General features: G+C 40.0%; 1 protein-coding gene across 2 annotated transcripts in view; it reads left to right on the top strand.

Moving 5' to 3' along the window:
- The first annotated feature begins 201 nt into the window (after window positions 1-201).
- Window positions 202-23,966, top strand: part of LOC311291985 (uncharacterized protein) — an 87,320-nt gene continuing 63,555 nt past the window's right edge. The window contains exons 1-4 of one of the 2 annotated variants that reach the window (XM_084411393.1): window positions 202-238; window positions 1,107-1,443; window positions 6,105-6,270; window positions 6,454-7,426. In XM_084411393.1, the coding sequence (XP_084267519.1) occupies window positions 1,156-1,443; window positions 6,105-6,270; window positions 6,454-7,283 (1,284 nt within the window). In that variant the 5' untranslated portion in view covers window positions 202-238; window positions 1,107-1,155 and the 3' untranslated portion in view covers window positions 7,284-7,426. Of the gene's footprint in view, window positions 239-1,106; window positions 1,444-6,104; window positions 6,271-6,453; window positions 7,427-23,966 lie in introns of those variants that run through there. The other variant, XM_084411391.1, reaches the window with a different exon arrangement.

The following is a 23,966-nucleotide window of genomic DNA, read 5'->3' as shown; positions in this document are numbered from 1 at the left end:
AGCCAACTTAATAAGTTTAAATAGGATTTCAATATGTTGGCTTTCTCAAGCCAACTTAATAAGTTTAAATAGGATTTCAATATGTTGGCTTTCTCAAGCCAACTTAATAAGTTTAAGTACAATATCAGTAAGTTGGCTTTCTCAAGCCAACTTAATAAGTTTAAGTACAATATCAGTAAGTTGGCTTTCTCAAGCCAACTTAACAAGAAGAGAACTCGGACGCGGAACGGAGCATCTGGTAAGTGTCGGATGTAGTAATTTGAAAATACTTGTCTCTCTGTTACTGAAGTGGACTCAGTGGTGCCTGAAAATCGCATAGATTTATTGAGGGAACTCTGGTTGGGGAGTCAGAGAGCATTTGAAGATGTTTTAATATCAGTGACTCAAAGAGTTTATGAATTCACTGACTACCTCAATTTAAATTAAATATTTACTCCTGAAACTCTGCAGTGTGCACGTAACTGTTGGTCCTCTTGGCAGCAGGAAAATAAGGCTATCATGCAAATAGTGAATAGATAATGCACGGAAGCGAGCAGTGGTAAAAAATGATGTAAAGCGGTTCGAAATTCAGATTTCTGTGGCTTTAAGTCCGCAGTGCACTGTCGTAGTACGCTGACCGGGGGGCGACATGTTCGGTTCACTTAATTTTGTTGTGGCCACGAGATATTAATTCGTGGGAACGTGATATTATGTTGTGGCCAAGAGATCATTTTGTCGAGGTAACGACATCCATAGCTTCCCTATGCCCTACTCACTCCAAAGGGCAGACATTTATAATGTACATTTATAATGAAGTTTTTAAAGGGGTCATAAATTGTTAAGTACAATTTTCCTTGAGCTTTTGACATATAAGAGGTCATCATATTAAAAGAATATCATTTAAGTTTCAACACTGAAAACTTCCTTGTTAGTCCAAAAACAGCTTTTATTGACACCAAGTCCAGAAAATGACTAGTTTAGGAATGTGTCTATTATGATGTCATAGATAGGTCTGCAGACGAAGGTCAACGCCTACTTCTACATCGTTACCACTGTAGCCCCACCCACTGATTCACGCTTGACAAGTAGCTAGTAGGTGAATAACTTCTTTTTCTTTCTTTTTTTAGGTAAATAACATGTGACGCTAACACTGGATCGATCAACTAAGCAATAAACATGCCTTTGAAGATTGCTAAATATTGTGCAGTGCCAAGTTGTAGAAAAACCCAGTCGCTGCATAACCTTCCTTCTGATTCAAACATTAGGAACGCGTGGTTGAACTTTGTTTTTAATGAAGTTCCAGATCGCGTGAATAAGACACTGTGCGTTTGTTCACTTCATTTCGCTGCGGATTCCTTTGCAAACAAGAAACAGTTCGACGCTGGATTTGCAGAGAGACTGAGATTAAAAAACGGTGCTGTGCCTTCTATACTGGATCCGACAAAAGCCGCGCAACACACTTATGTGAGTAAAAAAGGTTTTTACTGTGTCACGATTGCTTTGTTACATAATCATATCAAACATACAGTGAGGAAAATAAGTATTTGAACACCCTGCTATTTGGAAGTTCTCCCACTTAGAAATCATGGAGGGGTCTGAAATAGGCCTATGTCACGAAAAAATTGAAGACCGGAAGTACGTCTTTTAGTAGGGATACGGCTCTTCCGGTTAGCGTTTTACAATGGCGGAGTCCGATAGATACTGCTGGACCAAATCTCTCCGCAACCTGCCTGAAGTCACATGACGATGTGGTTCAGATGGTAAATGAAAACTCTCAAGTGGAAAAGCGTGAAAGCTGAGTTATGGCTGTCTACGGCCTGACACAGAGCAACCCGGTACACTACAACAACAGCGGCGGGCTGTTCACCAGTAAGGTAAACGTTTCTATGGTAACAGCGAGTTGGACCAATCAGCAGACGTTGCTGCTACGCTTAGGATTGTGGGTAGTGTAGTTTTTTTTCATAAGATCGCGGATAAAACATGTTTTTCTTAAAACAAGGTTGATTTCATACGAACTTATAGCTTCTACAGGACTAAAAACCTTAGTTTCACAACCTCATAGCTCGTGGTCAGTCTACCTCGGATGGTTTAGACATTATGGCTGATAATCTAAATCCTTATTGAGAAATACTGTTGACCGGAAGTTCTGAATCCCTACTCCGCGTTCCGGAAGCAGGAAGTGTGACATAGGCCTATTGTCATCGTAGGTGCATGTCCACTGTGAGAGACATAATCTAAAAAAAAAAATCCAGAAATCACAATGTATGATTTTTTAACTATTTATTTGTGTGTGTGTGTGTGTGTGCGTCGAATGCCTGTCCACCCTGTACCGTATTTCACCCTGAGTATTCCACTCTTATGCTTACCCAAAGATACAGCAATAGTGGCATCTAAAAACTCAGTTCAGCTGTTCATTTTTTCTTATTTGAAACTGCATTTTTTTTTTTTTTATTAAGTACAATTATTTTTCTTTTTACTTAAAAGCCTTTTTTTTTTTAAATAGCAAAATGTTTATTGTAAGTTTTAATTCAAACAAAATTGAAGTAGTTAAAACTGAACACAATCTTGCTGTTCTAACTGTATAGAACATTTTTTAATAGTATTTTTTTCTCCTTTTGTTTTTTGCATTTACTTTTACTTTAAAAAAAAATACTTAAGCACATTAGTACAATAAATATCACATACTTTAAACTTTTATATCTATACATTTACTCAAGTGTGGCTTTCAGGTGTTTCATCCACCACAGTTAAATACTTGAGAAATTAAAAACTGCTATACTGTGAACCTTTAAAGCAGGATTCCAGAATATATATTTTATATATATATATATATATATATATATATATATATATATATGTATATGTATATATATGTATATATATGTATATGTACTGTAGTCATCAAAGTAACTTTTGAACAATACCCGTTCTTATCTTAGGACAACTTTGAAGAACTTTTTTTTATCCACTTCAAATGTTGACTACTGTGTATATATATTTATCGATCTTTTTTCCCTTTACTGTGATTGCACAAAATAGTGATTACTGATATAAGATTAAGTTGCATTTTTTTATGGTAGTGTCCTTTATGACAGTTTTTCTAAAATTAGATCTTCTTTAAAGGTGCTGTATGTAACTTTTTGACTGTAAAAATACCATAATATGTTTGCTGATATTTAAGAAGATCACATACTTGTTTTTCTGAAACCAATGCTACAGTGAGTAATTTTACTTTGAAATTTTACCGTTTTTGTTTTGGTCTTTGTGATCCCGCTTGCTACCAATTCAACCAATAGTATTTCGACACCCCGGGTTGCCAGCTGGTGAAAAAAACAGCGTATGGTAGTCACATATGCCAGAAAACAAACTAGGTCAGATCACAGATTCTAACCGACCTAAAAAGCCTTGACATCCATCTAAAAAGCTCTACATCCAGAGGCATGTTAAAACTCTAATAAATCAACATATCAACTTGCAGTGCATGTGAGGCTTGTTGCCCTCCATTGTGCTCATTCCTATTGCATGTTCTCAAACTGGCCACCAGTTCAAGCATCAAGTCTGAGGAGAAGGGGGCTGGAGGGACAACCCTCTGCAAAAATTGTACCTGTAATTGTATTGTACAATTGTATGTAATTGTAATTGTATTGCTGTACCCTTTTCAACCACTAGCTGTCAATATTACATACTACACCAGGGGTGTCCAAACTCAGTCCTGGAGGGCCACTGTCCTGCAGAGTTTAGCTCCAACCCCAATTAAACACACCTGAACCAGATAATCAGACCTTGATGTGCTGATGTGAAGCAATTTGCACATTTTGAGAGGGAAAGAGAGAGCATGCAGTGATTCACTCACTCTGTTTGTGAAATTACATCTCACAGAAAGTTTTCACATTACTTTAAGTTATTTAATAAAGAAATATGATGTGCCTCACCTTCAGCATTATAATTATTTTACCTGCGCCGGACAGAGATTGAGACGTAACATACCTCTCACGGCAGGCGACTCATACCGACTACCCTTTATGGGTAGTCGGTATGAGTTCAGTTTATGAGATTGGCAAATTGAGAGATCGATGATCCAATCATTAGAAGTGATTATCAGCAGATAGTGATCATTAGCCAATCAATTGGAGCACCCCTGATCCTCTTCCTAAAAGAGACGTCGCAAAATATCGCCTTTTTTCCCCCACAGTTTTCACAATATGTCTTTGTATTGTCAGTATTGTTTTGTACAATGTCAATGTTTATTTTGTCTGCAAAAGTCTGCTGGATGGTGCGTTTTGACAGCTACAGGGCTTTCATGAAAACTACAGATTGTACTTCTGCATTTTTTGTATGCCGCCCATGCACAGTTGGATCGACATGTCACTGATGGTTAGGTCGCTAGTAGAAGCTCAGTACAAATCGGCACATAAAATGCTTAATATTAAAGATTAAAGATGAACGAGAAACAGCGAGGGGCTCGTTTTACTAAGCATATTTTTTTCTTGAATGTGTCTCTGTATGTACTTTCTAGTACTGGTATATCGTGCAACACTACTATCGTTTGTAACTAGTTTATTTATTCATATTTTATTACTGACTGTTTACCTGCATAAATTCAATTCAAAGTTTGAAATCATGCTTCCTTGTGCTGTGTGTAAGCTATTGCAACAAAATGACCTCATTGTAAAAACAAATACATACAAAATTTAGGCAAGTTATTGTAAAGCAGTCATGTCTCTTCAGAAGACTTGGATTAAACCGTTTGATTCATATGAATTACTGTCAAAACGTGTCATTTATAGTACTTTTTGAAGCTTGAAAATTTTTATTGCATAGCATTTTAATGGATAGACAAATTATGATATAATATTAAAAATATCTAAATGGCATTAGTATAGAAGACAATAGTAGTATAAAATCATTATCGCATTTTTAATCGTGCTGAAGTTCAGGATAAACCGCACACTTAGTTGTGTGATGTTGCTTTTTCTTCTCTATTGTGTGTGTGTGTGTGTGTGTGTGTGTGTGTGTGTGTCCAAATGAAACGCTTCTCGAACAAAAACAAATGTGGGGCGGGGCTTAATTTTGTCCATGGGGAATTGTTTGGATGTCACTGCAAGAGGAAGTTATTTTGATTAAAGATTTTTTATATATAAAAATAATAGAGCTGAAAATACAACTTGCTGTGTACCAGCTGAGGTATTCTGGTATGAGTATCACATTAATAACTCAGCAGAAAAATAAAAAGCTATTTGCATTGCAGTGTCACTGAACAGTGAACACACTGAAATGTATATTGTGTCACTGAACACTTTTGACTAAAAATGAAGATGCCACAAAATGTTTAAAACTTGTTGAAGATAAGTTATTTTGACGAATGTGGGTATCCAAACAGTTGCTGGTCCCCTGTGACTTCCAGCACACATGCATCTAATATACACGCGTATGAAACACACTAGATTTTCTCTCAAATATTTGCTTAAGTGCCATCATTGCAGCCAGCGCATATGCTCCAGTGATTGTGTGCGAGAGAGATCTCAGGACTGGTGGGAGCATATCGTGGAGGGCTTTAACGAGGAGCAGTGGGTCCGAAATTTTAGGATGAGCAAGCCAACCTTTGATATGTTGTCAACGTTTGTCCACATTCCTCTCCTACGACAACACAACATTTCGTCGGGCCATCCGTCCCTTTGCAGATGCACGTTGGGGGTTGCTCTCATCATTAAACCGCAGAGACGTAGCCTAATGCCTCAGAAAATCCGATCTGCCTGTTTACGTGACATTCGCATTGGCACATATCTGATTTATTTCCACAAATGAACGAGGCCTGAAATTGATCTCGAAATATCCGAATGCCTGCGTTTTTTTTCCTGTTTACACGGTCATAGAACACATCCGATCTGTGTCACATGTGAGCAAAAAATCGGAATTGAGTCACATTTCACTGACACTGTAAACGAGGCTTATTTTTGCACAGCCCTACCCCAAGGTTACGATTACTTTATTATAACTCTTCTTTTTGTGTCCTGTGTCAGACACAGTGGTCTCATTTAAGATTTAAAATGCATTTAAGTTTTTGAATCATTGAATGAAGTGGAATTAATTGTATGAAGAAATGTCTGTTCTGTACTTTTTTTCAGATCTGGTCCTCCATACCTCATAACCTTCATCACTGCTCACACCTTCATCCAAGCCATTCCCAAATGAAAGCTGTTGTAAAGATGGAGGTTATTAAAGGGGACAGTGGTGATATTAGAAATTCAGAAGCATGTGGAGTGAAAGATAAAGATACAGAGAAACAAAGAGGTTGGTGTCCATTCTTGATTCTTCATTAATGACGGCTGAAAAACCTAAATGAAACATATTTTCTGACAGATGAACAAAATTGTAGATAAGTAGTTAAAGGTTCATAGTAGCAAAAAATAGCATAGGACAAAATAGAACTGTGATTTAAAAATCACATCTAGAAATATTATATTTCCATTTTAGACTCAATGAATGTGCAAGAGGAAAGTGAAGAATTGAATGAAATCGAGAAGAAACATCCGATTCAGAACCTTCATGATGCCAGAACTGGAGAAAAAAAAGGACACACAAAATCTGAAAGAGCAAAAGCCAAAAAGACTATTACCTGTCCTCAATGTGGAAAAGGCTTCTCATGTAATTCAGTCTTTATTGTTCATACAAGACGTCACACGGGTGAGAAGCCGTTCACATGCCCTCAGTGTGGAAAGAGTTTCATAAATAAAGGAAACCTTAGTAGTCACATGCAAATTCACAATGAAGAGAAGCCATTTACATGTGATCAGTGTGAAAAGAGTTTCAAATGGTCATACAGTCTCAGAGTTCATAAGCTCACTCACTCTGGAGAAAAGCCATTTGATTGTGATCAGTGCGATAAGAAGTTTGTGAAGGAATCAGATTTAAAGGGCCATAGGAAAGTTCACACAAAAGAGAAGCCTTACTTGTGTTCTGTTTGTGGAAAGACGTTTTCATGGCTGGGCCGTTTTAAAGACCATCAGAAAATACACGCTGGTCTGAAAGAGTATTTGTGCTCCGATTGTGGTAAAGCTTTTACTACAGCCACTCAGCTAAAAGTGCACCAAAGGATCCACACTGGAGAAAGACCTTACAAGTGTTCATACTGTGAAAACAGTTTCAAACAGTTAGGAGCCTTGCAAGCACATGAGAGAATTCACACTGGAGAGAAGCCGTATCAGTGCCATCAATGTGGCAAGAGATTCAATTGTTCCAAAACTACACAGATTCACAGTAAAAAGCATTGCCCAAAATTAAATGGAATGTCAGTACAATTATAAAGCTGTTTGGTTATTATTTTTTGGGAGGGGTGTTTTTAAATAAATGTGGGAATTGGCTGTCTTCAGATAAGTGTCAATGGTGTTTTCTTTTTTTCATACCTCTGTATAATGCTGAATAAAGTTTATAATAAAGTACAATTATAAGTGCAGTTCTGCTTTGTGTACAGGGGTAACCTCTCTATTTCTGCGGTTCCATAAGTGTCACCTAGAGTTCAAGAGCAAGTTTTCATTCAGCCCATCTGCTTTTTTTTTTTTTTTCAGGGTAATTATATCTAAAATACAAAATACTTCTTTTGGCACATAAAAAAAAATGTAAAAATGTTTTCCCTCTTAAAATAGTCCTGTGAGTTAGTCAACTTAAAAGATTTACATGTAATCTGCAATGTATTCTCTGCAGCCTGTAAAGATATACTTTCAGAACATATGCAGAATTGGCAACATTTGGAAAACAAACTTTTCCAATATTTGGAAAACAGGAGATTCTTCAGTTGCATGGCGACGTGTGTATTGACTGCAGAAGACTTCTGGACGATCACACCTTTCTTCTTGGAGACAACCTTGCCCCTTTTGGCCTTTGTCTCTCTCTCTGGATTTATACCAATAAAGCGCCTGAAATCAAAATAGTCTAAGATCAGAATGGGGTTGCAACAACATACTGTTTTGCGTACATTCAATTAAATGCAATGAATAATAATTATTATTTTTTTAGTCTTTCTTCATTGCACACTTAGAGTGGACTTGAATGACATATAGAAGTGACATCAAATGGAATTATAATAAAGCCTATAGTCCAACAAAATACCCAGTGTGTGTGTGTTGTGGCTTGAAATGTACAGTACTAATACCATTTTATGCAAAAAAAAAAAAAAAATACAAACACATTAATTTAATTGTATATATCCATATTATGATGACAAGGAAGGAAGGGGTTTAACCTCTGAATGAATTCCAGAGTGCAAGCTGCCTCATCTTGATACTGACAACAGGAGGTGCCTCAAACGGCCTTCAAAGGTGATCATCCAACCTTTAATTGTGACTTACCTTGTTGCACCTGAAACTTCAATTCATAGCAACATGGGAATGCATGTTACCTTGTGTAAACATTTGTAAACTCAAAATGAATGGCCAATATGATATATAATGTGTCTATCAATGAATCTAAATGAAATGTATACCAGGAAGTATCAGACGAGGACTTGCAGGAAGACTGAGAGTTGTCTCAACGTCAGCAGCAGTGGCAGACACCTGTAGGGAACAAAATACATTATGCTTACCATAATAAGATTTTTAAGAAGAAAAATTATAAAAAGGTCAATAATTAGTAAACACTAGGTGAGAGTAACCTAGAGGTGAATGAGGTAGGCTTCTGCAGTACCTACAGTCAAACTGCTAAATAGATTTGGCATTCAAAATTGAAAGGGTAACAATTTTATTTTTACAGGTCTTGGGGATTCTACTGCAGATGTCTAAAAAGTGGAATGAACCCTTTTGTGGCTCCAGAGGAAACTGCACATAATCTGATAAATTGCCTCCAGTGATGTCAAGATGGCACCAAGATAATGTAGGCACCAGGTTTTGAAAAGGAAGAAGAATGTGTCTGCTGTATTGATTCGATCATTTGCTTTTAAAACGTTCAACAGTGGCATAGTAGGGCAAAGAAGACAAGTGAAATACTTTTTAAAACCTTGCACCTACTTTACCCATAATGCAATTTAGCAACTGTGTGACAACATGGAGGTAATTCATCAGCTTACATGCAGCTTACTCTGAGCCACAAAATAATTTACACTACTGTTTTCACATATGTAGTAGTACTCCCCAAAACTAGTACACACATTGGGTGTCTGGACACTTAAGACTGGTGGAGTCACCCTTTAAAACACAGGGTAAAAAAAAAACAAAAAAAAAAACCTTACATCTGTAAGAAGGATCAGCCCGGTTAGGTCCTCTCCAAAGTGTGCCATGAGCAGCTGAACAACACGAAGTGCCATGTCATTATCTTCACCATTAGAGAGGATATCCTTGACATCTTTGTTGGTAGGTTTTCCCCTGAAGTATTCTGTGATGGCTCTTCCACATTCCTCCATACTGAGTTCCGAGCTACAGTACAAAGCACATTGATGTCTGTGAGCAACTCAAAATGTGCGTATATACTGTATACCTTGGCGTGAAAAAAAAAGGCCATTTGCTTTTCACATCTTCAATGTCAGGTGGTGGAAGTGTATTTATATGGCGACGTTGTAGAGAGAATGTGAGCTCTATTAGATTTTTTACTTCTGCTCTTTCTGCTCCACCTGCACCCTCCTGTCTGTAAATCTCCTCCAGTCTCTGGCGGTGCTGCTCCACTGTGTCATCAGTTTCTTCTGGGGGTCGCTCTGGCTGAAATCGTGTACATCCATATGTGTCAGTTGGACCCCTCTTGCCTGTAGAGGATCGGTGGCATAAGAAGCTTCCGTCACGGTTCACATTCTCATTGCGGTTTTTCACTTGAATCAAAAGTGATGTATAACCTCCACACAGAAGTGACCCATCAGCAAAACTCTTTGGGTACTGCCTGATGATATTTCGAACCACAGTTAGGCACTGTGCGCGAATGGGGTTAGCTTCATACCTTCTCATTTTATCCGCGAGTACTCGTACCATCTGGCGTCGCTCCACTGGTTTAGGTCTCTTGCCATCTGCAATTGCAGAACGAATTTCCTGTGCATTTGTTCCCAAAGGACCTGGAATGTTTCCGGACATGTTTTCAGTATCTGAGATGTGGAAGGTCTGTTGCTTGGTTTCTTGCCTGTCTTGAACATGATGAAATGGCCGATAGCTGTGATGAGCTAGAATTAGGCGGAGTGCATAATGTTGGTGATGAAGACCCAGACACCGACCAATCACTACTAAGTGGTGACGAAGTTGGAATGACTTGAAAATCCAATGTAACTGTCTCGGTTTCTAAAAAACAAACAAAAAACAAACAAACAACAAAAGAATTAGGGCACATAACTAATAAGCTAAATCAGAGTCACTGAAGACATTTGGCCAAAAGTCTACTTAACTCTCGTTATATTAGGCATATTTGAAAAGTTTAAAGGTACAATATGTAGTTTTAGAAAAAAGAAATTCCGCAACTGAATAAACAAGAGAATATAACAAGAGAATGCCACACTAAATTAACCATACATTACCTAATTTGAATGCATCCAGGAATGCATCCATTTTCTGCGCTAGATAACAGGTAACAGATCAGCAATGTCTTCCAGTTGTACATAATTTAAGTCTTCTTTTGACTCCAAGCCGGAGCTCTGAAGTTTCGATATTATTTGCCACTGGGTCTCTTCAGACAGATTTAGCAAGGTCTTGTAGATGATCTCTTTGATTTCTTCACTCATGTTCGCCATCATTCTGGACTAGAGGGAAAGAATGGTGAAGAATTATCAGTGGTGTGCCATGGACAGTGTACTCAGGCAAGGGATAGTAATCTAGCAGATTCTCCTGATTAATACAACAGTAGCTTTTCTGCATCAGTTTGAGGCTGTAAACACCCATGTCAGGAATATGCAGGGCATGATACTTTTCAGCAATAAAATATACTGCTGAAACCTTGTGAACGAGAACCATTTTGATTTTTCCAGTAACAAGCCCCTCATCATCAATATCAATCTGTATTTTGTCCCCTTCACAGTCACTTCATTGGCTATCAGAGTGTTTGTGGACTCAAAATTGTGATGTGCAACTGCTTCTATGATTACATCATTGTAGTCATCTGAGAAAAACTGTGTGCCCCTCTCCACTGAAACACCTGGAGGGAAGAAGGTACCAGCACTCAGAAAGGCAACACTGCTCTCAAACACTGCTTAAAATATGTGTGTTTGCTCTCGAATCTTAAAGTCCATAGGCAAATAAGTGGCCCAAACTGGATAATGATCTCAGGATAATGACTGACATAATGATGTTTGGGCTTCAGTGGGTTGTCAGGAAAGGTTTGCATGCGGCAATACAAATATTCATCAATCAACTCTTAGGTAGGCTATCTGGCCATTTGAAATTGCAGATGCACAACTGAGGTCCACAACTTCTCTAAGTTGCAAAACCAACTGCCATTCTTTGTTGTCACCTGGATTTTTTACTTTGTTGCCCTCAGCAATCACCAATTCTGCACAGCATGTCCCCCAAGTTTTCCACCCTCTGGATTAACCTCACACGGTTTGTCATTAGCATCCCTAATGAGATACTTGAACTGATTTAATCGTCAATTTAAGTCAAGATAGCTAAACATTGTATCCACCTTAACAAGATGGTTAATGTACAGTGCCAGATCAGAGGATACAATACCTTCAAAAAGATCGTGGCCAAGACATGGAGGCAACCCTGGCTGATATACATGGAAGTATTTGAGCGTATTAAACACAGAGTCAAATTTAACACCTCCACTAGATGTAGACTGTCCTTCACTGCTCTGAACATGACCACTGTATGACTGCACTGTGCGTTTTGTGCCCTGGATAAGAGGATCTGCATGGAATGCTTCTCTGCTGATATCACAATATCTGCAGAAGTGTGAACTCCTGCTGAAGTTCTCCACAAAGCCTCCTATGTCATGTGAGCCTAGGTTGTCACCTGCAATGGCACACAAAGTTCCCTTGTAGACCTTTCCATCAGACAGGGTAACACCATTGAGCTCAAGATCTTTAAGGTCATTGACGAGGGTGCCCATAACCAAGTCTTGACCAAAATACTTAAAATCGTGTTCTTTACAGAGAAGAACAAGTTGCATTTGATCAGTGCTGGATCTGTTGTGTGGCATTAAATCTGCAAGAGTTAGATAGCCCCACAGGCAGACTTAAGCGTGAGGCTGCCTCCGCCAATAGTCACAGCCCCGGCTTCTCTCCCCTACAGCTCTCTCTTAACCCTTTCACACGTAAGTTTAAAATATTCTGGCTGACCCCCCAGCGTGAGTTTTTCAAGGCGACCGTTATTTAGAATGTGTCACTTTATGGTTTCCATGGTGACGCGTCATTGCTTGTCACGTGACACACCGCAGCAACAACAGAGCTGAATGAATGATGATCTGCTTTTGTGTCATTTTTCCTCTTTTATTCAAAATATTCACAAATTTGTTAGATATGGCATGAAATATCTGATATTCCGATTGTCAAATATATGCAAATGGAAGTGTTTTGTTTTTTAAATACCTTTATAACGATCGCGTTAGATGAGCTGTATGCGCGATGGGCGCTGCCATCTTAGTTTGTGCCGCAGACGCAGTTCAGAGAATCGGATCTGTTGGATTTACAACACGTGAATTCATCCACTTCTCCCGAAATACATAAAAGTATGTGGCTGGTGAACTGGGAGAGGAATAGAGTAAACTTTAAAGTTACTTACACAATGTGTATCTGATATGAATAAAACGTGTCTAATTATAATGGAAAGGATTATTATTGCCTCTTCCTTTGACATCAGTGTGTATTTTACAAACTCTAAATGTATTGTTTTTTTAGTACTTATATGTCTGAAACCTAAAATAAACATTATGTGGTTGAAAACACTGAAAAGTTGTGATATATGACAGCTCTGAGCGCGCCTGTCTCTGGCTCAGCACCAGCCAACGTGCGAAAGCACATTTGAATTTAGCAGTTGATCACGTCATGCACTGACCGTTCTAATCACACCGGTGTGATCGTATGCTTCAGGGACCAGCCTAGACTGATCACACCGGTGTGATCGTACGTGCGAAAGGGTTAAATATAAAATCACATTATTCTCTTTTTACAGCTACACCATTGCCTGTCCCATCAAACGCCGTCGCCTTGGAACCACCCCCTGTGGCTCACAACATCCGAGCACAGATCCTGGCAGGTGCGGACATAGACCTTTCACTTTTACTTTCTCTGCTTCCCGCTTCTGATTCTAAAAGGGGAGGGCACTTTTACACTTATCACAAACTCTTCTCAGCAAAGTGCGCTGTTAGGGTTTCGCAGTGGAACCAGTGCCCTTACTGGGGAGCACTCGACACCGACCTACACAGCAGAGTATTCCTTGGCTGCAGGAACATTTCTTGCGCGGTCTGCAGGTCAGTGGCACATTCTACTATATTGTGCCCACGAGTTAACCCCTCCATTCCCCCCTGCCCCGACACAGCACCAGTTAAATCCACCAGTTACGTGCCAAGACTGGCAACTATCAATCCCCACGATGCTAATTTCAGCTCCAGAGCATCTACTGACAGCAAACAGCCTTGCAACAACTTTAACATCGGCAAGTGCACCAGGCAGTGTTGTCGGTACTTGCACATATGCAGCTTCTGCGGCGGTGCTCATGCCCGTCCTGTATGCCCCATGTTTAAAAATGTCAATAAAAAAGCATCCAACGATCCCAGCCCACCCGTTCCGACTCCAGACAACCCATAACGTTAGATATTCTTACTAAATGTATTCATACCCTCCGCACAGGCTACCAATCCCTTAATACCTCTTGCACTCTCGACCAGGGGCGGCGCCAGCCGATTTTGCCGGGGCTTCAGCCCCGAATGTTTTGAGTGTAGCCCCGAATGTATTTTGAGAAGTTGACAGACAAATATGAAACCGGACAATAGCCTATATGTAAACCATGTAAATCATAAATTGCCTTATTTTCATTGTGCTTTGGCTTTGCTGCTGTCTCTGACTGGTGATTGTTGAAATCTGTCTCACACAGAGACGCACCACGTGAGTGATTTCAGCCTAGAATATCTCCAGGATTTGCGCGCAACAGCAAACAATCTGACAGCAATTTTTTTTTATAAATAACGCAGTCAGCAGCGCCGCACAGTCCTCTGTCAGATGAGATGTTGTCACGGTATGTCAGAATATAAAACTCAGAAAAACTAACTTTCCTGTCGTGTCAGCCGTGTGCTCGAGGCGCGCACTCTTCAATATCACGCACTAATGCAATCAATACATCTAGCCTAAATGATCGTTCATGACATTCTTTAACTATAAGCAACTCAATTTGTCTAGATCTGTAATATTATTTCCTTTGTATAATGAGCTTGTCTTTGTTTTAAATTATATTGAATTTTTATTGTGAGTGCATGTGAACTGCTGCGCAGTCGTGTGATTTAGTCAGCTTGATTAACATTATTACAATGTATTCCTATTTAACACAAATGTTCTTTGCTAATTACAGAAACTATAAGCAAAATTCATAAGTATAAATATATTTGTATAAATATACTCATAAGTTGATGAGTTGATGAATTTATAATATTTGTATGGTCCTCGAATGTGTTTGAATATTTCTCCTGCCATCTGCTTGACAAATAAGTTATGCTACTGCCCACTGACATGCTTTTAAAGCTATTGTTATCCAATTTTTTTGGCATTCAAACACCTTAAAATGCACATATGTAGGTCCGAGAAATCCAAATTTTCTTGGATTAATTACCCTCCCCCAGCCCCTGATGTTTTGGCCTCAGCCCCTGATGTTTTTAAACCTAGAAACGCCCCTGCTCTCGACGCCATGTTTATTCTAGCTTTTTTCGGTTTTCTCAGATGCTCGGAACTGGCTATCACTTCCAGATTTGACCCAAAAGTCCACCCAAGCATCTCAGACCTATCAGTACTTGACAGTGAAACAATCTCTTTTCTGATTAAACAGAGCAAAACAGACCAAACCAAAAAAGGACATCTCATATACATTTTCAACCTCTCATCACCAATTCAACCATACCAAACTATACTGGCATACCTTCAACTGAGAAACTCTCACGCTAAATCCCCTCTCGAACCCCTATTTGTAGATGACTCCAACAAACCCGCGACACGCTTTTGGTTCTAAAAGCACCTAAAATCCATTCTCCAGAAATCAGGCATCCCAGCCAAAAATGTATCCAGGCATTCATTCCGCATCAGGGCAGCAACCTCAGCAGCACAAAAAGGCCTCTCCCAGCAGCAGATCCAAGCTTTCGAAAGATGGTCCTCAGATGCTTTCCAAAGCTACATCAGGACCAACCAATTCCATATCAAAAAAGCCCACCAAACCCTTGTCGGGTAAAATAATAATAATAATAATTCTATGTCTTCTCTTTCCCCGTCCAGCGAGTATTGATCTCCCAGCGGACACAGCGAGAGCCTTCTCGGTCGAGCATCTATGTCTTCTTTTTCTCCGTCCAGCGAGTATTGATCTCCCAGCGGATACACCGAGAGTTCCCCAGGTCAAGCATCTTCGTCTCCTCCTTCTCCATCCAGCAAGTATTGAGCTCCCAGCGGACACAACGAGAGGTTTCCTGGTCAAGCATCCATGTCTTCTCTTTCCCCGTCCAGCAAGTATTGATCTCCCAGCGGACACAGCGAGAGCCTTCTCGGTCGAGCATCTATGTCTTCTTTTTCTCCGTCCAGCGAGTATTGATCTCCCAGCGGATACACCGAGAGTTCCCCAGGTCAAGCATCTTCGTCTCCTCCTTCTCCATCCAGCAAGTATTGAGCTCCCAGCGGACACAACGAGAGGTTTCCCGGTCAAGCATCCATGTCTTCTCTTTATCCGTCCAGCGAGTATTGATCTCCCAGCGGACATAGCAAAACCCTTCCGGTCAAGCATTTACGTTTTTCTCTTTCCTGACTGGCGAGGTTTACCCGTTCCGATGCCGTAACTATTGCCGCAAGAACCCTCCTGTTCGAACATCCATACTTACCTTCCAGGATGCCAGCAGGACTTACCAGTCCGACACTGTAAGTATTGAACTCCCGCCGGACGCTGCGAGAGCTCTTCCGGCCAAACAACCAGGCTTCTCCTTGAAATGCCAGCCCGCCAATCTCTGCGCTCTTTTCGGGGGGTCTTTAAGCTGGCGGCTGTCCTTTGCTCACTTAACTTTTTGGGGGAGTACTCTGGGTTCGGGCCCAATTTCCGAGCGCGGAGCCCTCCCCCCGGACAGCACGCCAAATACGCATAACTATTTATTCTCTGATCATTCGTAAGTGTGTATAATATACTGTATTTAACTCTTCAGGCAATACCTGTTGTTATCTGTAAATAACAAATGTTATCTTGCATTATCAAAAAAAAAAAAGTGCAAAAACAGTTTTAAACCAGTGCAGTGAAAAGACAATACAAGATACACAAGTAACAATATGCAACTTAGTCATTTGACCCTCTCATGGTACGTTGTCTTACGAGGGTAGGTTTGCATTCAGAAAAACAATCTACCTAACTTTGTTTGGAAAACACTCTCTCTGAAGGCATAGATGTACCTTCTATGCAAAGTCTCCTTTTCATCACTGCTGTTAACCCTTCATACACTGCCTGCCTTGCTTTCCACCAGGCCAGTGAGTTTTCATTTCTTGGAATCAAGGTCTCTGCAAGATACCCTCTCATTGCTGCCACTGCAGTGGATGTTGGGTTGCTGATGCTGACTGCATCAACCACTCTCTCATCAAAATCCTCCCAGATTGAAGATTGCTGTTCAGATGAAGGAGGAGCTGGGAGGGCTGTGCACACAGCTTGAGTTTGCTCTTCTTCACAGGACCAAACCCTTGCAGCAGCTGCAGTTATACTTTTGGCAGCTTCACCTGCAGCTGCTGTATCACGAAAGGCCCTTTGCTTAAATCTGGGGTCAAGCAGGGTAGCCTCAGAAAGCAGACGAAAATGCTCTATGTTGTGGAAGCGATTGTGCATGTCCTCAGCCAGTGAGTCCATCATTGAAATAACTGGGGCACGCTAAGACACAGCACCCCGCAATCGCTGGACAACGTTTTGCAGTCCCCTTGCAATCAAAATGACCATGGATGCAGTCACAAATCTGTTTCAATAAAAACACAAAAGAACTAAATCAGATCAAATAAGTTATCATTGTTTATGAGAAGGAAAAAAAAGAGGAATGAAATATGACAAAATCATACACTTATTTCAAATATTTCACTAGTGGAAGCAGTTCTATGTTAAATGAAATCATACCTTTCACCACTAATTTCAACAGTGACTTATTCAAAGGGCTTCAAAATCTCACAAACATCCTTAATCATGTCCCATACGTGATTCCCCACTCTTCACAAATCTTTTTAAGTTCGGCTGCCAGGTTGTCAGCAGTATGTCAGTCAGTGAATGAAAAGCAGTCAAGAAGAGGTGATGAAAGAGTAAAATTTTCATCGATAAAATGACAAGTGACTGCCATAAAACTTGTAGTTGTCCGTGACGTCCAGGTATCAGTTGTCAGACACACAGCAGAGGCATTGCTGACTTTCACTTTCACCTCTTCTTTAATTCTGCTGTAGAGCTGTGGCATCAGAGTATAGTCTATAGTCTTTCGGTTCGGTAAAATGTATGATGGATCAAATTGCCTTCAAGAATCTTCTAAATCCAGTGTCACTGACGATTGAAAAAGGTTGTAAATCCAGTGCAATCATTTTAACCAACTCCTCATCCACTTTGCTTTGTCTGACAGGGCCAATTGGTGTTCTCACAAAACTTGTCATCTGACTTTGTCTCGTCCTTTGGACACTGGTGCCAGATGAGGATGCAGTAGAGGCAGTAACAGAGGAGACAGCAGCCGCAGAAGCACTACTACCTTAGGCTGATGCAGTTTCTGTAGATTCTTGCCTTACTTGCACAAGCAATGCAGCTGGATGTTTTGTCTGAAGATGTCTTCTGAAATTTAAAGTTGTTCCCCCTTGGCCTGACAAAATATTGTTGCAAAGCTTGCACTTAATTGCTTTCTGGGGTCCAGCCTCATCAAAGTGAAGCCAAATATTGCTCCTTTTTCTGAAGGTCATCTTCAAAAATGGCTTCTCTATCTACCTGTCTCTGCATTGGTTGTTGTTAGTGAACTTTGGAGTGAGAGGTGTCAAAAAGAGGTGGGGCTTAAGGTACCCTAAGTTCTGTAACAGTAGACAGCAGCTATGTGGGGGAAGGGGTAGTTCATGCCCTTTGACTTGAGGTAACACCCAGTCTCCCTTGGAAACAGGGCAGAGCCTTTAGTAGAATAAAAAGCCTAACCAAGAAATAATAGTTTACTCTAAATTCCTCTTAATATTTCTTTTTAATTTATAATTTTTCATAATTTATCCTTGCAAGTATTTTTAGGCATTTACTGTAATCCTGTAAAGAAAACATACACAATATATACTGTACACACAAGAAGCTACATATGCAACATGAACATAAATAATTGAACACAGATTTAACTAGGCTATCTAACATTCGGAAATATGAATGTTGTTTATAAAGCATTACAGCAAAATAATTAACATGAAAGCACAACTGCAAAATTGTAAAGGTTTGAAACACATTGAATGTTTTGTAAAACTGTCAAACTAAACATTTAGGCTATTTGTCTGAACATTAATGCATGATATTTTCAGGAACAGCTTATTTCTAAATAAGTTCATTAAAGTACCACGAGAGCAATTCGAAAGCATATGGAGCCACCAGCTCTCTCTCTCGCGCGACCAGCACCGCATTGCTACAGCAATTCAAGAATTGTTGCAGTTTCGAATAACCAGTACACTGAACCGAAAACTGTTTCTTTCGGACATGTCCGACCATCTGAGAACTGATGATCATGAGTTTATCCTGACTGAGCCTGCGTGTCTTGCGTGAACCTAGTACCAAACCTAGTACACAGTAGGCAGGCAGGCAGGGCCATAGCTAGAGGATTCGGGGCCCCCTGAAAAAATATTGATGTGCCCCATCAGTCTGTTATAATTCATAAATCAAAAAGTAAACATTTAGAAATTGACAAGAATGCAGGTCAGGTGCATAATGCAATGCGTCGTGACTCGTGTCAATTTTTTAACTCGATGTACAATAGTGTAAAAAGAGAAATTTTGACCACGTAATCATTCGGTGGATTGTGGTGCGCAGCGATAATGAAAAGTGACAGAATAGGCGAATCTCCACATAACACCGACTGTGGAGTCGGGATCATAACAGTCGGGATCATTAATATGTACGCCTCCAAAAATGTGCATATGCCAGCCCATGTTCAAGGCCAGGCGGAACTGCGCAGCCGAATCATCGTCCGAATCATTTTTCTTCGAGAGACATCATGGCTTGCAAACGAGCAAAGATGGCTGTTGCTCAGTGTTTGGATGTACAAACGAACACAAAGGTATTTTTTTAGTTCCTTCATCCGAGCCTCTGAAGAAGCAGTGGGTTATGTGAATGTCTGATGTGTAATTGTTCAAGTTCAGACAGATAATCTTTCTCTCAAAGTCGTTCAATACTGTTTATGCATCAGTAAATCAAGCCAGTGACTAAACGATCAACTTCACGTCGTTTCTCTTAGTAGGATGAAAATAATCTTACTTAAACTGTGATTAATATACAGCGATCAAAGAACAATCCCTTTCCAGTCGCCCAAGCTGTCAATCACACAGCGCGAGTTTATCTGGACACTTGCCAAAACTCGTTATGAAATCAATGAAGCTGCACAACGAAGCTCTTAATGTACATACATCATGTTTGCATTGGTGAAATCATTAGTGAGAGTGCAGAAACTGCGTTGCAATGATAAGATCTTCATTCACGTGATCAACAGGCTTACACTGAAGTCTCACTGCAGCCAATCACAGCAGTGGGCGTTTACACTGAAGTCTCACAGCAGCCAATCACAGCAGTGGGCGTTTACACTGAAGTCTCACAGCAGACACGCCCCTTCAAACAGAGTGTTCAAAAATCAGGCTAGGAAAAATGCCTTTTATTTCTAAATTATAACAAATTTTTATCTAAAAAAACATACTAACATTATAAGGGCACCCCAGGAAACATTCTAAAATAATAAAATAATCCATGCAAGGGCACCTTTAATGGCAGGCTAGCAGATACCGTTGACTCGCGCTAGCCTAGCACCGGCGAACTATGCAACTGGAAGGACTGGATGAAAAATGTTGAAAACTATCTCCAGTGATAAATAACACCCAGGCTAACTTGGAAATGAGGTCCGATGTCCAAAATCCTGAACCACCCCTTTAAATGCTTCGAAGTAACATCTGTGATAACCACTGTCTTTTATTTTTTACAGAGAAGCCAGGGGTGAAAGAAGAAAAAAAGAAAAGAAAAAGAAAGATAAGCTGATGATGTAATAGACATTTCCACAAAGAACTTAGACTCTAAGACAAGCATGTTGGGGGAAAAACTGAATATGTGACATGGGACCCCACAGAAAAGCAGGACTGAAAGACAAATAGTTTTGCATGCCCACACTGCACAACTGTGCCAAGTTCAGCCAAAAACTTGCAAAGACACATCAGAGAAGAACACAACTTTGATGCTACACCCATGATATGTGTTGACACCAGGACCGGAACTTATGTCACTCCGAAATATAATCACAGTCCGGTCTTTCCTATTCATGTTATAAAATCAACCAATCCCTCAAGCATAGACTGTGAGGTAGAAAAGTGTCGTAGATTCGTGAAAATTGCATGGTCTTCTGGAAATCCAGGCAAAGAATGGGAGCACTTAGAAAGAACAAAGAATGCTTAACCATAAATCAAGTCAGCAGTACTACAATGTACCACACTGCAGGACATGATGAGCAAAGGGCTGATGACCTCTGAGTTGGGTGCTTAATGTCAAGAGCTTAACAATGCTGCCATCAGTGGTGGATAGTTTGTTTTCCATATAGATGAAGGATACTCTGCATGGTGGTGCTTTTTTCAGTATTCACAAATCTGACTGACAACTGGTGTCAGTTCAGGCGAACAAGAGTGACATTTGATTCAGTGGTAGGACGGTGGAACTGTCCAAGGAAACAGAAGATCACACCGTTGTATAATGGGAATGTGGTGGCTTTTCAGGAGTCCCCAGCCATCATAGTTTTCACCTCAGACATTCAAGCAGAGAACATCAATGACTCAATGAGTAATTTGGTTGAGCCACACAACAAAGTATCAAAGATTGTCCCCCGGTAACCACCAGGCCAATCACAGTATTTGTTTATAAAACAATCACTTTCCCCCCTGCCTGCTATCACAGTCCACAGTTCATTCTTCAGCAAAATGACAAGAAGATACACTGCTCAAGAGACCCTGGAATGCTTGCTTCAGTCAAGTGAAAATGAAGAATGTAGTGAACCGGATGACACTTCTGATGTAGAGGAAGATATTACAGAGGCTGACCCAGATTTTGAGATCACAGAGGAGCAGCATTCAGATGAGAATTCAGAGGAGGAAGGCCCTGAGGGAGATCCAACTTTCCTCTCTAAAAATGGAGAAATACTTTGGAGTTTGTCTCCTCCACCACAAACTCCAGGAAGAGCACGAGGAGAGGAGATCATCAGAAAGACACCTGGTCTCACAAGGTAAAAAAGTCAACATTTGAGTTATATTTTCCTAGCTCAATTCAGAACATCCTAGTTAGAATGACAAATTTGGAGGGGCAACGAGTTTTTGGTGATCAGTGGACTAACACTGACTGGACTGAAATTGTATGCTTTTATGGGTCTTCTCATTCTTGCCGGTGTTTTTAAATCCCATGACGAAGCAACACGAAGCCTGTGGCATAGTGAGATGGGGAGAGCAATTTTTCGGGCCACCATGCCTCTGAAAGATTTGAACAGATTGTCAAGTGTGGTACGTTTTGACGACAAAACAACAAGAGCCGCAAGAAGAGAAACTGACAAGCTGGCACCCATCCGTGAACTTTGGGAAAAATGAGTAAAAAGGCTTCCCATGATGTACAATCCTGGCTTGAACGTAACCGTGGACGAAAGCTTGATTGGGTTCAGAGGCCGGTGCCAGTTCAAGCAATATATGCAGAGCAAACCGGCTAAATATGGTATCAAAATCTGGGCAGCCTGTGATGCCAAAAGCAGCTACAGCTACAACATGCAGGTGTACACTGGCAAACCTGCAGGAGCACAACACGAGCAAAACCAGAGCGAACGTGTGGTGCTTGAAATGTCACGTGATCTTGAGGGGCACATTGTCACATGTGACAATTTCTTCACCTCTTATGCTCTTGGCACAGAGCTCTTACGAAGAAAAATAAGGATGCTAGGTACTGTGCGAAAAACTCCCAAGTGCATTGGTGACAAGTGGAAACAGGGCTCGTTTTTCATCTCTCTTTGCATTCACCGAGACACACACCATTGTGTCATACTGCCCAAAAAAGAAGAAGAAAGTGATTCTTATGAGCACCACACACAAGGATGCAGCAGTCAGTGAACGTGAGGACAGAAAACCGGACATGATTTTAGACTACAATGCCACCAAAGGTGGAGTGGACAATCTAGACAAGGTTTGTTTGTTTGTTTGTTTGTTTGTTTGTTTGTTTGTTTGTTTGTTTGTTTGTTTATTTAAAAGGGACAATGCACATTAATGAACATAAGGACACTGTCCAAATGTAAATGAGCCAGATTTAGCCGTACAGACTAATTTTCATCTGGAGTCTCTGGCAGGTTGTTATTATAAAACTGTAAAAAACATTGCATACATACACATTAAAAACATAAACAGATTACATAGACACAGTCAACATCAAACAAGCACAAATAATGACATAGTAGAATATATCAACCTGTAAGTAAATGACTGCACTACTGCACATTATGACAACATATTTGATTGTCCAGCAACCACAGCAACCACAAGGTATGTGCTACTTTGTATTTTTTCACTGCTAAAAATAATTGTTTAATAATAACTTATATTCTAAGCTAAATGGTAAATTGAACTTGAAATGTATTGAAAAAAAAGTAAATTGCATTATCAATAGATGACCAAACATTTACTAAAATGTTGTGCATGTGCATGTAATATTACAGATTGTTGGAACATACACATGTGGACCGAAGACAGCTCGCTGGCCCATGGCTCTCTTCTTCAATATTATCGACGTCTCTGCCTTCAATTAATTCGTGCTGTGGAGGGAAATCAATCCCAAATGGGGACAGACGAAAACCTACAGAAGGAGGCTTACCCATCATAAGAGTGAAAGTTTATCATTTGCATGTGTTTTTAAGTCCTGTCAGTTTAAACATCAAGAACAAGACTGGAACTCGCGAACTGTTTCACACACATAGCCACGCAGACAGCACGTGAACGCAGAATTCAGGCCTCTTTATCTTCTTTTGAGCTTGAACCATGGCTTGAACAGGCACGTGCACGCAAAATGAAGTCATAATGTCTGTTTTGGCAAGTATCCTCATAAACACAGTCGGTTATGTGCTATAAACAATTGAGAAAGAAAACCGGATGCGTATCATTAGATCTGTGCATTTGTCTTAAAATGATAGCAGCATAATATACCCGCAGCTGTTTGTTAATCCAGTGTTAATCAAACAACAAAAGAGAAAGTGAAAATCACTTTTATAGCTTTAACACAGATAAATTAATAGATAGCTTTCCTGTAGCTCAAACAGTAGAGCATTGGTACTTGCAACTTCAAGATCATGGGTTTAATTCCCAGAGAAAGCAAGAACTGATAAGAATGTAAATGTGTACCTTGAAATGAAATTTGGATAAAAGCATATGCCAAATCCATATATGTAAATTGTATTAATTATATTTAATTTATATAGTGAAGACTATAGTCTTATTTTACTCTCTGTACTTTCAATGTCTGTACCTGAATACAGTTAGAATTACCTAAAAAAACCAAAGCACTATACTTATTTCATTTGTGATGACGACAGCTTGTAGGATCAGTGTGCCGCAAAAAGTGTACCAAGCAGCATCTCCAGGTGCTCCCTTAAGAACCAGATCAAATAAGTTATGT

This window comes from Rutilus rutilus, assembly GCF_951802725.1.
Source record: "Rutilus rutilus genome assembly, chromosome: 6".
NCBI lineage: Eukaryota > Metazoa > Chordata > Actinopteri > Cypriniformes > Leuciscidae > Rutilus > Rutilus rutilus.
The sequence above is the reverse complement of the archived record's forward strand: the minus strand, read 5'-3'. Positions and strand labels throughout refer to the sequence as shown.